Source organism: Bison bison, unplaced genomic scaffold, assembly GCF_000754665.1.
Source record: "Bison bison bison isolate TAMUID 2011002044 unplaced genomic scaffold, Bison_UMD1.0 scf7180017864508, whole genome shotgun sequence".
Taxonomy (NCBI): domain Eukaryota; kingdom Metazoa; phylum Chordata; class Mammalia; order Artiodactyla; family Bovidae; genus Bison; species Bison bison.
The window spans coordinates 11,572,823-11,589,243 of record NW_011495064.1 but is presented as its reverse complement, the minus strand read 5'-3'; the positions used below and the strand labels follow the sequence as shown (position 1 = coordinate 11,589,243).

General features: G+C 39.8%; 1 protein-coding gene across 2 annotated transcripts; it reads right to left on the bottom strand.

The window, feature by feature from the left end:
• Positions 1-141: 141 nt before the first annotated feature.
• On the bottom strand, positions 142-16,062 carry DUSP11 (dual specificity phosphatase 11 (RNA/RNP complex 1-interacting)). Of its 2 annotated transcripts, none has more exons than XM_010829744.1 (9): positions 15,827-16,062; positions 14,067-14,142; positions 12,740-12,871; positions 9,144-9,267; positions 6,277-6,337; positions 4,140-4,186; positions 3,788-3,863; positions 3,377-3,559; positions 142-625 (listed from the first exon to the last, which is right to left on the bottom strand). In XM_010829744.1, the coding sequence occupies exons 1-9, from the start codon at positions 15,925-15,927 to the stop codon at positions 430-432; spliced, it is 996 nt and encodes a 331-aa protein (XP_010828046.1). In that variant the 5' UTR covers positions 15,928-16,062; the 3' UTR covers positions 142-429. The 2 variants fall into 2 exon arrangements, with proteins under 2 accessions (XP_010828046.1, XP_010828045.1); XM_010829743.1 differs by having other exon boundaries at positions 149-625; positions 3,377-3,565; positions 15,827-16,047.
• Positions 16,063-16,421: the final 359 nt, after the last annotated feature.

The following is a 16,421-nucleotide window of genomic DNA, read 5'->3' as shown; positions in this document are numbered from 1 at the left end:
AATTAAAAAATTTTTAAAAAAAAAAAAAAAAAAAAACATGTTTCTGCATGCACACACACACACACACACACACACACACATACAGGCACACTAACACCACACGTTTAGTCAGGAAAAAATACACAGAAAACGAAGGTAGAATTTTTCATTAATTTACAAGGGATATTCTTTATTACCTTTATCAGTTCTAAAATATCATCTTCCTTTAAAAAAAATTTAAGAGTGGAATGACAGATGATTTCCTTCCCTGTTGTAAATACTGCAAATCTGTCAGCAGTAGTAAGTATCAATAGAATTTTTCCTTAAGCTTGAGCACGTAAGGGAGCAATAAAATAGATTATAAACCTCATTTGACCTGATCTTACAAAAAGTCATTTGCTGATTTGAGTCCTGCTCTGTCCGCAGACAGATTTCCAGGGTAGGCGTGTGTCACTTGGTCCATCTGTAATAGGCTGAACAGGGTACTCTGTAGTAACTGCCAGGAGAAAACCTTTTGTTCGGGCCTCCTTGACCGGCACTTGGCTTTACATTCCAAGAGTATCTCCTCTGGAAATAGTCCTCTCCAGGGGGACCAGGAGGAGGGACATGGCATCTCTGGTAAATGTTCCAATTCTGGGAAAATTTCCTTAAAATAAAAGTAATAAAACATTATTAGTTCTGATAACTATATATAACAAGCTTTATAAAATTATACCTAGACACTCTGGTTCTACTGTTTTCAACCTGTGTGATTTTAGCAGATAAAACTGCTTAACCTTTGGATCTCTCAGTGCTTTATAAAACAGAGTATTATTAAACACCCTCCATCTTCATGACCGTTTTGAAGGTAAATTAAAACAATGTATTTCTATTACCCACCACCACGACTTGGCACACCGCAGGTTCCCAGAAGCCTTTTCCACCTTTCCCTATAGAGGTGAATGCTCATACTACTCTAGTCAGATACATTCTCTCCAAGTATGGCAGGGCTGACAGGAAACAGAACGAGCTGTTTATGTTTGCAAACAGGAAGCTGCTTTCACCTTGTAAGTCCCTGCTGCTGCTGCTGCAGCTACGGCGCTTCAGTCGTGTCCGACTCTGTGCGACCCCATAGACGGCAGCCCACCAGGCTCCCCTGTCCCTGGGATTCTCTAGGCAAGAACACTGGAGTGGGTTGCCATTTCCTCCTCTAATGCATGAAAGTGAAAAGTGAAAGTGAAGTCGCTCAGTTGTGTCCAACTCTTATCAACCCCATGGACTGCAGCCTACCAGGCTCCTCCGTCCATGGGATTTTCCAGGCAAGAGCACTGGAGTGGGGTGCCATTGCCTTCTCCATATAAGTCAATAGATATATAAATTAATTACAAAATGTAGAAATTCTAACCATGGCACATGCAGCAAATTTGGAAAATTAAAATTTAACTGTCTCAAAATTAACACCGGTAAATCTAATATAATCATATAAAAGAAAAGTTGGAGATCTGAGAAAAGTAAACACCCCCAAAACCCCTCAATCCCAATTAATCTAATTTAACTGGTTAATATTTTCTTTTGGTCTTTTCCTCTTGCATCTTTTTTTGACCATTGAATCATAACCTATTATTTTCACTTATTGTAAGTGAGCTCTCACTTTTAATGGCTTTATAAAATATCGCAGTATGGATACATAATTTACTTAGCTATTCGTAACTGTTAGAAATTCAAGTTGCTACCAATTTTCCCACTACTGTAAATAATGGCAGAATTAACATTTCAGAACATATGTGACTCTATCCTAAGCACTTAGTTCAGAGTCTGATGCACAGTAGGAAGTTTAGAGAAATGTGTTGAATGATTAAATGCATATAGATTTCTCCATATTTTGAAGTTTTTCTGTAGTTTCAAGGTTAGCAGGTATGAGCATTTTTATGGCTATTACAGTTATGTTTCAAAAGGGCTATACCTCTTTTCAGAGTCCCTGGCAACACAAGCAATAATCATTGAAATGTTTACATCTTCTAAAAATGTCAACATCTTTTGAAAGTGGAAAGTTTACAATGTGCTAAAATACTTAACTTATGTAATAATCACAATCCCAAGGTATGTATTATAAAAGCTTTATTTATAATATTATTAAAATTTCCATCCAACAGATAAGAGAACAGGAATTTAGAGATCTTACTGAGATCATACAGAGAGTGAACAGCAGAGCTAGGCTGCAAACCCAGGCCCAGCCTGACAGTCACCACCCTGGACCACCTTGTCAAAAACTGTTGCCAAATTAATAGGCAAAGAATAATACTGTGCTATTTTAATTGTTCTGAGGTTTTTCCTGTTTCTCAAGTAAAAAAATGTGTGTGTGATTTATGCTTCAATTCCTCTGCAGATTTCTCTACTGGCGTTGTACTATTTTCCGTGTAATTTGTGTTCATTACGCTGTGCTAAATCAGTTCAGTAGTGTCTGACTCTTTGTGCCTATGGACCACAGCCCCAGGTTCCTCCGTCCATGGGGTTCTCCAGGCAAGAATACTGGAGTGGGTTGCTGTATGCTTCTCCAGGGGATCTTCCCAACCCAGGGATCAAACTCAAGTCTCTTTTGTCTCCTGCACTGCAGGTGGATTCTTTACCACTAGTGCCACGGGGGAAGCCCTAATTTTTGTTTACTCTTAAATAAAACAACCTTTCTTATTCTGAAAACTGTACCACTATTAACGGAGCCTAAGAATGCAAGGAGACTTCCCAGATGGCACAGTGGTAAAGAATCCACATACTAATGCGGAAGACATGGGTTCGATCCCTGGGTCAGTAAGATCCTCTGGAGGAGGAAATGGGAACCCACTCCACTACTCTTGCCTAGAGAATCCCATGACAGAGGAGCCTGGCGGGCTACAGTCCATGGGGTCACAAAGAGTGAGATATGACTGGGAAATGGGAACCCACTCCAATACTCTTGCCTGGAGAATCCCATGACAGAGGAGCCTGGCAGGCTACAGTCCATGGGGTCACAAAGAGTGGGACGTGACTGAGTGACTAACACACACAGACAAGTTTGCAAGATCCTTTTTGGCACGCACATCAAATTACTGCCTTAAACTAAGTTTAAGGATCAATGAGGCCTGGCGTGCTGCGATTCATGGGGTCGAAAAGAGTCGGACACAACTGAGCGACTGATCTGATCTGATCTGAAGGATCAATGAAAACTTTCAAGACCTTATCCCAACTGCCTCTGAAAAATCACCTATTCCCCATCCCATACTTGATTTTCCAGCCCTAAATGCAAAATATGGAGAAAACAATACCTCCTGGTTGACACTGACCAGCAAGAAAACACAACTTCCTCATATTATCATACTGTGTTTGCACTAATTTATAATACTAGTTTCTATTTCAATTCTAGACAAAGGGAAAGCAGAGATACCTTTCTGACTGCTGTAAATCTTGAGTCCAGGTATGGAAATGCCGAGGTTCTGGGTAACCTTGGGTCTGATGTATGTTATGCTTAGGTCTTCGGTTAACAGGCTTAGTAGCTGTGAAAACTGGCTCCATCATATGTGTTGAATCTTCAAAACCTCTTGTTCTAGATACACTGGAATCCCAATTCCTCAAACAGAATGTTTCCACAAAATATTATTGGTGTCCAATTTGGTATCAGTTCAGTGACTATATTTTGGCCCATGAAAAAAACAATCCCACCTGACCCCCACAATCCTATTTGTTTAGGTTTCCTACAGCAAGTTCATGAGCTACAAGAAGAATGGATAGGTGCAGTTTAAATGATACAAAAACACATCTTTCTACCCACAAATATCAGGTATAAAATGCAGCTTACTTTCTGATGGGACCGTTCCGAAGGTCATCAATGTAGTTTTGCCTTTCTAAGCAATGCCCACGGCACCTACTGAATACTGAGAAGAGGATGAACTGTTAGAAATAAGTGTGCAAAAATCGACTCTTTCCCAGAGAAAGCGGATCAAAGAGGAAGTCCACTTACTGATTATACAGGCTGTCATAGCTCATTATTTCCAGATACATCCCTTTATGAACTTTCGCTAAAAGGTTATCTTATGTCAGAACAAATGAATCACAAACTTTTCTCTTTTACCAAAATTTGAGAAATTCACCTACATTTCTACTTTCAAATTTTTAAAAAAAGGGAAAACAGTGACAGCTCTCATACTTACATTCAATTGCATCATCTGGCCTCATGCCTTCTACATCAATCAAATACCTAACAGACAACAAAATTCAAGTCATTTGTAAATAAAAAGGAAAAAAAAAATCATTTTTGCAAAAAAAAAACCAAAAAACCGTCCAATTTCACTTTACAAATATAGATATAAAAATCCTAAGAAAATATCAGCACATCTAATCAGTAATTATTAAAGAATGATATACGAAAAGGCTTTATTCCAAGCATGCAACAATGACCTAGCTTTAGAAAATCTATTAATGTATTTACTTACATTAATACAACAATTAATAAATGAAAGAGAATAAACTACAGGATCAAACTGGCAAATATTAAACAGGTATCTAAGATACAACAGTCAATTTTGATCAGAATGCTTTGTACACTGAAAACAGGAGACCTAATATGACAGAGTATTCACCAGGAACCAACAAGTAACAGACAAATTAGGAAAAATATTAACATTATATCTAAAAAAAAACACTATTAACCAACTGTAGGACCCAGAAACTGAGGAATCACCTTCACTGACAGTTACTTCTTCCTCACCTTCATCCTCAACCCACTACCAAGGCCTAAACAATGATATTGCCTAAAGATCTCTAGAATATGTTCACATCTTTCCACCAAAATGACCACCAAATCCTGGTCCAAGCCACCATTATGCCCAGTTTCTACTAACGTCTCCTAACTTGTTTCCTTGCTCTTTATCCCTGCAGTGTATTCTCCACTCAGTAGCCAAATGAGAGGCTGAAAATACAAACTTAATTACACTCACCTTCAACAAAAACAGTGCAATGATTTTCTAATACTCTTAACGTCTAAAACCTTAAACACAAACCTGAATGACTGAGCTCCTACCCACAATTCCAGCTCCATTTTAATGACACGCTTCCCCCACACCCCTGCCTTCCTGGCCAGTTCCTCCAACAGAGCATATGCTTTCCTCTTACAGGGTCTTTCTTATTTCTTATACTTAGAAATCTCTCCCAATGTCTTTATCTGGTTAACACCTACTTCTTCATCAGATATCAGCTCAAACATCCCTAAAGAAACTTTCTCGAAGGAGAAACATTGTATGAAGGCTGGAACTTTTATGGGCTGGAGATGGGCTGGAAGTTGAGTCCATTGCCAACAGCCAATGTTTTAATCGATCATGCCTATGTAATAATAACCTCAATAAAAGCCCAAAAGGGGATGGGGGCAGGAAGAAACTTTTAATCTGCATGATGAGGTCAAATCCTCCCTAAACTATGTTCTTGTGGTACCATGTCCCTTTCCTTGGCATTTGTCAGAGTTGTAACTGTACGTGCAGAGTGTAATTCTTGAATCTCTATTCTCTCTCTGGACTGTCAGAATTCACAAAGGGTAGGTAAAGTCTCTTTGCTCACACAATTTCCCAAGGCTTTTTGCTAGTACCCAGCACAGTGCTTAAACACAACAGATGCTCAATATTTTAAATATTTTCTGAATGAACAAACAAAAATTGGTACAGTCACAAAAAGCATAAGGGCATAAACTCTTTAATTCAGAAGTCCCATTCTGAGTGAAGTTATCTGAGACAAACCATATATAGTCAAAGACATTCACAGAGGAATATTCATTACTTCAATGTTTTACAATGTCAAAAACTTCTGACTTTCTCTTCATCAGTAAGCAAAGGAACAATGCAGTCTTTAAAAAAGAACAAAGTCTCCAAATATTTTCATAGGAAGATGTCTACCATACATTAAATTATAAACCAGAACATCTAAATATTATACCATGAAATCACATGTAGAGTCAGTCCTCTGTATCCACGGGTTTCATTCCTGTGGATATGGAGGGCTGACTATACTACACCAGTTTACACAGGGGACCTGAGCATCTGAGGATTTTGGTATCCATGGGATAGTCTGAAACCAATCCCTTGCAGATACCAAGGGATGATTATATGTGCTTCTACTTGTGTTTTTTAAGTAAAAAAAAATATGTGCTAAATTATTACTGGTGGTAATCTCTTAAGTCGAGGGCAAGACTGCTTCTACTTCATACATTCTTTAACTGACTTCATTTTCTGCATTCAGCTTACATTACTATTGTGAACAAAAAATTTAAACATGGTCTGCCTCTTGGGGTTGGCAACTCACCTGCAGATGAGGTAGCCAGTCCTGTTTACACCATGGGTACAGTGGACACCAATAAGTCTGTCTATAAAACAGGGCATATGGAATTAAATAAATGAAGTAGCTACCTGAAGACAGGTTATACAATTTTCTGAAGAGTAGCATTTACTGGTTACTACAATACCACCACTATCCTAAAATGGAAAAACTCTGAAGAAAAATATGTTTTAGCAGGAACATACTATAAAGAATTAATATAGTCAAAATTCATTGCCTCTGGAAAATTTTGCATAGCATCCAATCATACGCAATAGTACGGACTGGAGCATGCCCATCATGAGCTGATTTGACTATAGAAAAAGGGAGTGGGGAAAAAACAAAACAAAACAGGCTACCAAAAGAATGAAATCTGTTTTTGGGTGAAACAAATGGAAAGCCTTCACTATTAATGCTCAATAGTATTTATGAAAAGAACGCTTTCTTGGGTTCCCAAAGTGCTGTTGTTTCTACTCTCGTTTGCTGCTCCACACACACCATGGGTCTATATGCCTGTGGAGTTCTCGGGAACATAGCACTGTTCTTATATCACAATGAAAAAGTAAGGCTTGAGATGTTAAGCCCGAGCTGCACAGCAGGCAATGGCACCCCACTCCAGTACTCTTGCCTGGAAAATCCCATGAACCGAAGAGCCTGGTAGGCTGCAGTCCACAGGGTCGCTAAGAGTCAGACACGACTGAGCGACTTCACTTTCACTTTTCACTTTCACGCATTGGAGAAGGAAATGGCAACCCACTCCAGTGTTCTTGCCTGGAGAATCCCAGGGACGGGGGAGCCTGGTGGGCTGCTGTCTATGGGGTTGCATAGAGTCGGACATGACTGAAGCGACTTAGCAGGAGCAGCAGCGGCTCAGCAGGCAAACAGAACAAAGACTAGAATCGAGTCTCAGATTTTTCCAACTATGCCACAGTATCTCTTAGTTTAGCACTTAAAAAAAAAAAAATATATATATATATATATATGACAAAGTAAATACAAAACAACACGTTTGATCTCTGCAAAAGGCACGTCTGTGACTAGGCGGTGTGTGACAGTCATCATCTCTGGCCTGGATTACTAATACCCAACTACTAACCCCTTCTGTTTCAACTGACCCGCCACATGGAAGATGTTATTTTCTAAAATATAAACCTGGCTGGATTGCTCTGTTAATTAAAAGTCTTCATTTAGCATAGAATAAAGCCCAAATTTTTAGCAAAGAATTTAGAACTCTTTATAAACAAGTATCAATCTGTCTCTCCAACTGAATTATAAATTCAAACTATCAATTTGCTTCTCCAACTGAATTGTAAGTTCAAACTCTGACCTATGCCATCCACCTCCCTCCTGTCCCCTGCCAGCCTCTCTGACCCCACTTTCTACTTCTCTGACTTCACTCCCCGCCCCTGTCCAGCCACACTGGCCTTACTAGTCCTTACACCTGCCAAGCATAGTTGTGCCCCAGGGAATTTGTACCTACTATTCCCTCTGCTTTAGAACACTCCCTCCCACCCCATCCCCACTCCCTCAGATATCCAATGGCTTGTTCCTTGCTTCCTGTAAGGCTCTGATCAACTGACACCTTAATAGAGAGGGCTTCCCTGGTCACCTTCCACACTCCCTCACTTCTGTATCTTATTTTGTTATTTTCCGGAGCACTTACCACCCACTGCCTGACACTCCGTATGTTTACTTATTTCTCTCTCCCAACTAGAATGTAAAGTGCGCAAGGGCAAGACCTCTTCTGTTCCTACTTGCTAGAACAGTGCCTTCAACTCAGATGTTACACAATATTTTTGTTGAAAATGAACGTATGAACTCTCTGTCCTTTCATACTGCCTTTAGTCACACCCGACGCTGCCCTCCACTGCACAAGTTCAAGTCCTGTGCCTTTTGCACCTGTTCCCAATACCTGGTCTGTCCTTTCCTCATTCTGGCAAGATCCTCTTCCCCCAAGCCCAGCTCAGATGGTCTCCTCGGTTTCTCCTGTGGCACCTGATTCTTTTGTTTTTGGTCACTTCTGGACCAGGGATCGAACCTGCGACCCCTGCACGGGAAGCATGGAGTATTAACCACTGATGGCTGGGGAAGTCCCTGCACTTGGTTCTTTTATTATAATTAACCCACTATCTTATAGTTACTACATGCTTATCTTCCTAGATAACTATTAAGTCTCTGCTGAACAAAGACAGCTAGTCACCTCTGTTTCCCCATGCCCTAACAACAAACCTAATAGGCTCTCAGTTTACTAAACCAATTTATTTTCTGAGTCTCTACCAATTTGAGGGAGCGGAGAGTGTAGCCTCTCCCTCTTTATCAGTGAGCCTGGCATCTGTGGGAGGGATTTATAGCAGAGGAAACCAGAAGGGATCACAAGCAAGATCCAGACGTCAGAGAGCACGGTGAAGTTAGCCCACTGCTGGCAGAGACCCACAGAGGGGTCGCATGCTGTCATCTGGGTCAGCGGCATTCCAAAGACAAGAGATTACTCAGTCTTAAAACATGGCAAATACCACGTTCCCTTTAATACCCTTCTACCAATAAACAGGACAAAAGAACATTTTTATTATATATTTCCCAAAGTTTTTAAAAAGAGGTAAATAAGCTAGTTCAGTTCGTACTTCTCACAACAATCACCTTCCAAACTAAATTGAGCCCCTCAAAATAAACCCCAAAACTAAATTGCTTGCGACCATAAAAAGGAAAAACACCTCTGTTAGCACCACCTTAATGTTATCAAACAAAGAGGCCTAATGTCAGAACTATTAAAAATATTAAAATTCTCCAACCCCACTTGAAATGCATACCAAAATTCAGGTAAAGAGAAAAGAACAACAACAAAAAAAGACACTCACCATTATCTTTATTTTCTCTCAAAAACCCATTAACAGCATTTTTGAATTTAAAAATAGTGTCATCATCAGGAACCTGATGCCCAACTGTATAAATTTTTAAATAAGGAAAATTTTCTGGTAATTCCTAGAAGGCAAAACCATGGAATGGATATTATTTCATTTGTAGGGAAAGAACAAAAGATTAATTAGAGAAAGCAAAATATAAACAAAGACATTATATTAATCTAAGCATGTCAGTCACTCTGATAAGGGACTTCTTTTTTCCAAAGCTGCTTTAAGCAGGAAGTATCACATGATTCTCATTAAACTACAGAAAGGACAGTTACTAGGGATGCAAAAGCAAATCAATATGAATGAAGGCACGTATAACTCAAAATGCTAAGAAATAGTTCTACCTAGTATCTTACATTTCAAAAGCATAAAGCAGCTGTGATTGATTGAAGTAGAATAGTATAGTAGAGTCAAAAGAACATAGAACTGGAAAACAGAGCAAATTTCATGCACTGTTGAGAACTGGTATTCTTGGGGTGGGGGAAAGTAGATTATCAATAAATGACAGAATAGACTAAGTGAAAATTCTGTAGTTCAGAACTTATATGGAAAGTAGCAGTATGAACCTATGATATGCGTGTGGCGTGCCAAGTCGCTTCAGTCGTGTCTGACTCTTTGCGACCCCATGGACTGTCCCGGCCAGGCTCCTCTGTCTGTGGGATTCTCCAGGCAAGAATACTGGAGTGGGCTGCCATGCCCTCCTCCACCAGATCTTCCCGACCCAGGGATTGAACCCTCATCTCTTATGTCTCCTGCATCAGCAGGAGGGGTTCTTTACCACTAACACCACCTGGAAAGCCTTGAACCCAGGACATATTTTGTATTAAAAACAAACAAACACATTTCCTATCTCGAACCACTGAAAAAGCCTAGGAACAACTGATGTCATGTCAAAAGGATGCAAGAATCACTGAGAAGCTCCACTGGTCAAAGACAGGCCCTCAGTTAGAACAACTGTAATGGAGTCCACTGTTCTTGTTTAGTTACTAAGTTGTGTCTGACTCTTTGTGACCCCATGGACTGTAGCCTGCCAGGCTCCTCTGTCCGTGGGATTTCCCAGGCAAGAATACTAGAGTGGGTTGCCACTGCCTTCTCCAGCGGATGTTCCCAACCCAGGAATTTAACCCGAGTCTCCTGCATTGGCAGGTGGATTCTTTACCACTAAGCCACCGGGGAAGCCCAATGCAGTCCATAGTGATACAAATAAATAAAGTTGGTCACCACTGGAGGATATTTGTGAATCAACTCATTATTTTGAACACTTTTAAGTAAAAGGAGGAAATCATGCCTCTATAGCTGGGCAACCAAATAGCTTATGCAAGGAATCTTCTGATAGAAACACCCAGCTAATAAATGAAAAAGGAACTATAGAATTCACCATTTTTTGAAACTCCAACTGAGTTAATGGATGTAGGAATCAATCATCAGTGACTGTTAATATCACAGAAAGAGATAACCATATGTCTCCACAGAAGAAGACCTATATTCATCACCACTTCTGATGATAAACACCTGTTCATTCTCACCTATGAAACTGCTTTACCAAAAGAAAACATTCAAGCTTCATTCAGATCAAGCCTCTAGGTCCAACTACCAATTCACAGGAAATAAAAGGATTGAAGAATATGTTTAACAACACATTAACAAATGAGATCGTCAAAATCTAGATGGGACAATTAAACCAGTTTTTTTTTTAAATAAAATTCAAGGAGAAAAAAAAGTGAGAGAGACATGGAAGAAGAACCTTCAAAAAAATAAATAAAAATAAAATTAGAGACCCAACAATAAGACCACACCAAGTAACATGTGGACCATATTTGGATCCAATTCAGAATTCTTAAAAACAGCTTTTTATGACATTTACAAGACAACTGCAAATTTCAGCACTGACTGGATATTTAATAATATTAAAGAATGATACGAAGGAATAAAAGTCCTACATTTTAAATATATATATAACAAAAAACATTTATGTGTAATTCAATGTTATCTAGGATCTGCTACACAATGAAACAGAGTGAAACAGGCAGAAGTATAAATGAAGCATGATAGACATCAGTTGATAAATATTATAGCGGGATGATTTCATGGAATCCTCAACATACAAAGAACACTCAGGATTTTGTATACTTCCGTATATGTTTAAATTTGCAATAATTGTTTATGACACTGTAGGAAACAGTTTGATAGTTTCTCAAAGGTTAAACACAGAACGAACATACAATCCAGCAACTCTGCTCCGACCTACATTGCACATCCGAAAGGACGGAGAGCTGCAATTTGAACAAATGTATGTACACCAATGTTCACAGCAGCATGGTTCCCAATTGCTACAATGTGCAAACAAGCCAAGTGTCAGTCAACAGAAGAATAACAAAATACGGTATATACACACAATAGGATTTATGAGGTCTTAAAAAGGAACGGCATTTCATCACATGCTATAACAATGATAAACCCTGAAAATATTATGCTTCGTGAAATAGGCCAGATGTAGGACAGATATTGTAGATGCCACTTACACGAGGTACAGCGAAGAGGCAAATTCACAGAGACAGAAAGTAGAATAGAGGTTACTAAGGGCTGCTGGGAGGGAAAATGGGGTTGGTGGTGGTTAACGATTACAGAGTTTCTGTTGAGGATGATGAAACATTTTGAGTATAGACACTGGTGACGGCTACATAACACTGTGACTGTATTTAATGCCACTGAATTGTATACTTATAAATGGCTAAAATAAATATTATTTATGTATATTTTACCACAATAAAAAAAGAGGAACAACTAAGTTCAAATTTCAACTCTTCCTTTTCTGAATCTCAGTTTCATTAATGTAAAACTAGTAAGTGTAATTGTCTATCCTCTGAGCTAAGTGCAGAGGAAGTGCAGTAGAAGGTATTAGTACTACCACCACTTCAACAGCAAAGGGTTGTTGTGAGGAATGGATATGAAAGAACTTTTTAAATGGCAAAACGCGATAAAGTGCTAACAAACATGAGGTGTTATTGTTTCCCAAGGCCATGGAACAGATCAGAAGAAAAATAATTCTTTTGCACTGATGTGTCCTACGAGGGCCAAGAGAATATACAGGTTTCTGTATTATATCAAAAGATATTAGGAAAAGAAAGCATAAACCTTAGAGAACAATTGCCTTTTACTGTGATGCTTAAACATGTTTAAGCGACTGCTTAAACACATAAAGATATAATGGATATACGTTCTTTCCTTTCAAGCTTACTATTCTTACTAAGAGTTTACTTCATTTTCAAACTATACAACAGGGAAGCTTATAGAATTCTTAAGCAGATCCAGAGCCTATTGCCAAATGGTATAGTTCAATTCATGTCTTCAATCTCATTTTCTTAATCTCACTGCAGAGAGAAATCAGAAATGTGTACTTAAGGAAACTACCAACTTTCCTTTTTGAACTATTACTCATGAAAGAAGGCCAGGATTCACCTTAGTATAAGATGGTAAACATCGAATTACTACAAATTATTACAGTACCAGAAAGAAGGTCCTTTTCAACTGCAAGTTCCATTTACCTCTGGCTTATAATAGCGGCGAGTATATGTTAAGTCAATAATCAGTCCAAGTTCTTCATTCTGTTCTTGGATTTTGTTAAAAAGATCCAAGGGGGAAAAACATTCTTCTGGGGCAAGATGCTTTTCAAAACTCTGTCAGAGAGAATGAAATTTTAAAAAACATGTGCTGAAAATCCATTCTTATATTATTCATTTACTCAAGCCCTGTGATGCTAACATCAGATTCAAAGCCAAGTTTGCTCCTCTGGAATTTACAAGCTATATTACAATCCTTTCTTCCAGAGAGATTAGAGGGAAGCATTTCTACATATTTATTTCTATATTTGTTTCTTTCATGCTGGTCTCCTAACCAGACTGTAAACTCCCAGAAGGCAGGGACCACATCAGTTTTGCCTCCCACTGTACTGCCAACTCCAAGCAGAGTGCCTGTAAATAGATATTTATAAATAAATACTTCTTGAATACATATATGAAGGATGGCTTTCATTGCTAAATATTCTTGTATGCACTTGGCTTATTCACCTACTCTTTCCCGTTGATCTGTTTGGTTATTCTAGTCCCAGCAACACATTTTCTTCGAAATATATTACTAGACTAGTTTTACAGCAGTTTTAGATTCAGAGCAAAACTGAGCAGAAAGTACAGAGTTCCCATTTATACCTTCTATCCTTCATCCCATACAGCCTTCTCCGTGATCAACATTCCATACTAGTGTGCTTCATTTCTTAGAATTCATGAACCAACACTGACACACCATTACCAAAGTCCACAGTTTTTTGCATTCATGGCGCAAGGAACTATTTTTTTATTTCTGTTACAGTCATGCCCAAATATATACATACTGAGATATATATCATTGTTGTTGTTGTTGAGTTGGTTAAGTCATGTCCGACTCTTTTGCAACCCAATGGACTATAGCCTGCCAGGCTCCTCTGCCCCTGGGATTTCCAAAGTAAGAATACTGGAGTGGGTTGCCATTTCCTTCTCCAGGGATCTTTCCAACCCAGGGATCAAACTTGTGTCTCTTGCTTGGCAGGCAGATTCTTTACCACTGAGTCCCCAGGGAAATCCCAAGGTACATATTACTTTATTATAGATTACGTTATTTACTCTTTACTTATAGTTAAAGCATTACATTGATTTTTCCCTATAAAATTAGGTTGTATTTATCTATGAATTCATTTCAGGATAGTAAAGGGGGTAGTAAAAAGTATAAAAAGAAAAAAAAAAGTATCAAAAAGGAAAACGGAGTACAACAGGGTTGAGAACTAGGGTTCTATCTGGTGAATACAGATTTTGAAAAAATACTATATCAACTTTTGCGTACCTTTTTCAAAGGAACTTTGAAAGCAATGAAACGAGTCCCAGGCATCCTCTGTCCAACTGGGAGGTAGTCTTTCCACCTATTAATACATTTTTTGTTAGGCAAATTTTATATTAGTCTGTCTCCCAGCATAGGATGAATGCACATTCAAAATGGAAATGAAAGTCCTCTACAGTAGATTCCTCTTCTTTCAGCTTTGCATTTTATTCACATCCACCTAGTAATAACCTTTACTTCCCTAGTTCCAGTTTTCTGATCGTGAACACAGATAAAAAGCAACAAAACAGTGCCAAGGCCTTAACAAAGTCTATCTAAAACCAGAGATGGCCAGAACTTCCGACTCCCTAATAAAAATGGCCTGGTGTTGAGTTATTAGTTAGTTCAGTCGCTCAGTCGTGTCTGACTCTTTGCCAGCCCATGAATTGTAGCACGCCAGGCCTCCCTGTCCATCACCAACTCCTGGAGTTCACTCAGACTCACGTCCATCAAGTCGGCATGCCATCCAGCCACCTCATCCTCTGTCGTTCCCTTCTCCTCCTGCCCCCAATCCCTCCCAGCATCAGAGTCTTTTCCAATGAGTGGTGTTGAGTATTAAGGTATCATTAATACAAGCAGGTTGCCTGAAATAGTTTAAACACAATACTTTAACCTCCCAGTTTATTCTTAGTCCTCATTTAACGAGGCCATCAAATTCAGTAGGGAACTTCAAATCCGTATTTTAAAAGAAAACTTGATAATAAAAGGAGTGTGAAGGTCACAAAATGCTAGGAATCACAGTGAAAAGTAATATTTGAACTGATTTCTGTAGGATGAGTTGGAACTAAGGTTAACTCAGAAGCACAGAAAGTGAGCACAAAAGTTCAGTATTAGGATGAAGATGACGTGACAGATTCAAGAGAAATTCAGGAGATAAAACGGAGTTGATTTAATAGGATATGCAGCGGAAGAAACGAAAGTCTCAGGGAATAAATGGGTTTACTGTACATATGAGTGAAGTCTCAAAATTAATTTGAACGTACAGCGGTAGCTCTCTCAAATGACACCGGTTCTGAAGCAAGACTATGCCCTTTATGATTCCCGGAGACAACACAAATAACACAGAACTGTTTCTTTGGAAAATTCGGCGGTATTGGTATGTTGTTTTGTTTTGTTTTCCCACTGAAACTCAGTTTCTATTACATTTTCTGTGCCAAAAACAACACAGATTCAGGAACTGGAAGTGAAAACTGAAAGTGCCAGTCGCTTAGTTGTGTCCGACTCTGTGACTCCATGGACTGTAGCCCGCCAGGCTCCTCTGTCCATGGCATTCTCCAGGCAAAAATACAGGAGTGGGTTGCCATTCCCTTCTCCAAGGGGATCTTCTAAGAGATCGAACTCGGGACTCCTGCATTGCAGGCGGATTCTTTAACGCGTCTGAGCCATCAGGGAAGACCTGAGGAATTGAAGGGGATTCTATTTTGGTAATTACGTTGTATCCCCAACACCGACAGTCTCACCTTAAAAAAGCAGTCCTTTGGCATTTTACCTGAAAAGCAATGACTAGAGCCTCGCTTTTGAAACAATGGAGAGAAATCAGAACATCACACACCGTCCCTTTCTGCTACTCTGAACGCAGCCGTGAGAGGGTCAAAGCCGACTAGCACAAGGCGGAAGATCCAAGCCGGCCGGGGTAAACACGACAGGCGGAGAGCACAAGAGATGAAGACCAGGCCCAGGGGCTCTGAGCTGAAAGGGCAACTCCCAAGGACCAAGGCGTGTATTACCTTTCGGGGATGTGGTTTCCGCCCTTCTTCTTGGCTGACGAATATCCAGAAAAGACGCGATCCTGGCCCCAGTGACCACCGACATGATGCCACTGGCTCATGTGACCCCCAAGATGCCGCGAACGCAACGCCAAGAGTGCAAAAGCTGCCAGCCCAGAGACCCGGGTGCCTGCACTACCCCGAACCGGAAACGCCTAAGAAGCTACCCACGCAGCTCCAGGATCTCCTTCTATTGCGCATGCGCCACCGCCTGCCGAGATGACGTCATCACGACGGCTGACTGAGAGACTTGATCAGTAAACAAGAGTCTGGGGCTGCAATGGCCTCCTTATCCGGAGGCGGGTTGCACAGGTCCATGAATTCGTGTGTGCACCCTTCAGAATTCCAATAATGCGGGACATGGAGAGTATTCCCACTCTCCCAGTGCTTTGTGTGGCACTTTCAGCTATTTTCCAAGTGCTTACATTCACACTTGTGTATAAGTATTTGTGCCTAATGGCTCAGATAAGCCCATGATAGCACTTTAATGGCAGATAGCGAAAAGGAACTAAAGAGCCTCTTGACGAGGGTGAAAGAGGAGAGTGAAAAAGCTTGC

Coding starts and splice junctions, on each gene's coding strand:
- DUSP11 (XM_010829743.1), bottom strand. CDS start 15,927: ATGAGCCAGTGGCATCATGTCGGTGGTCACTGGGGCCAGGATCGCGTC. Junction 12,872..14,066: donor TCAAAGTTCCTTTGAAAAAG/GTACGCAAAAGT, acceptor TCTCTCTGACAG/AGTTTTGAAAAGCATCTTGC. Junction 3,566..3,787: donor CGGAACGGTCCCATCAGAAA/GTAAGCTGCATT, acceptor GGAAACATTCTG/TTTGAGGAATTGGGATTCCA.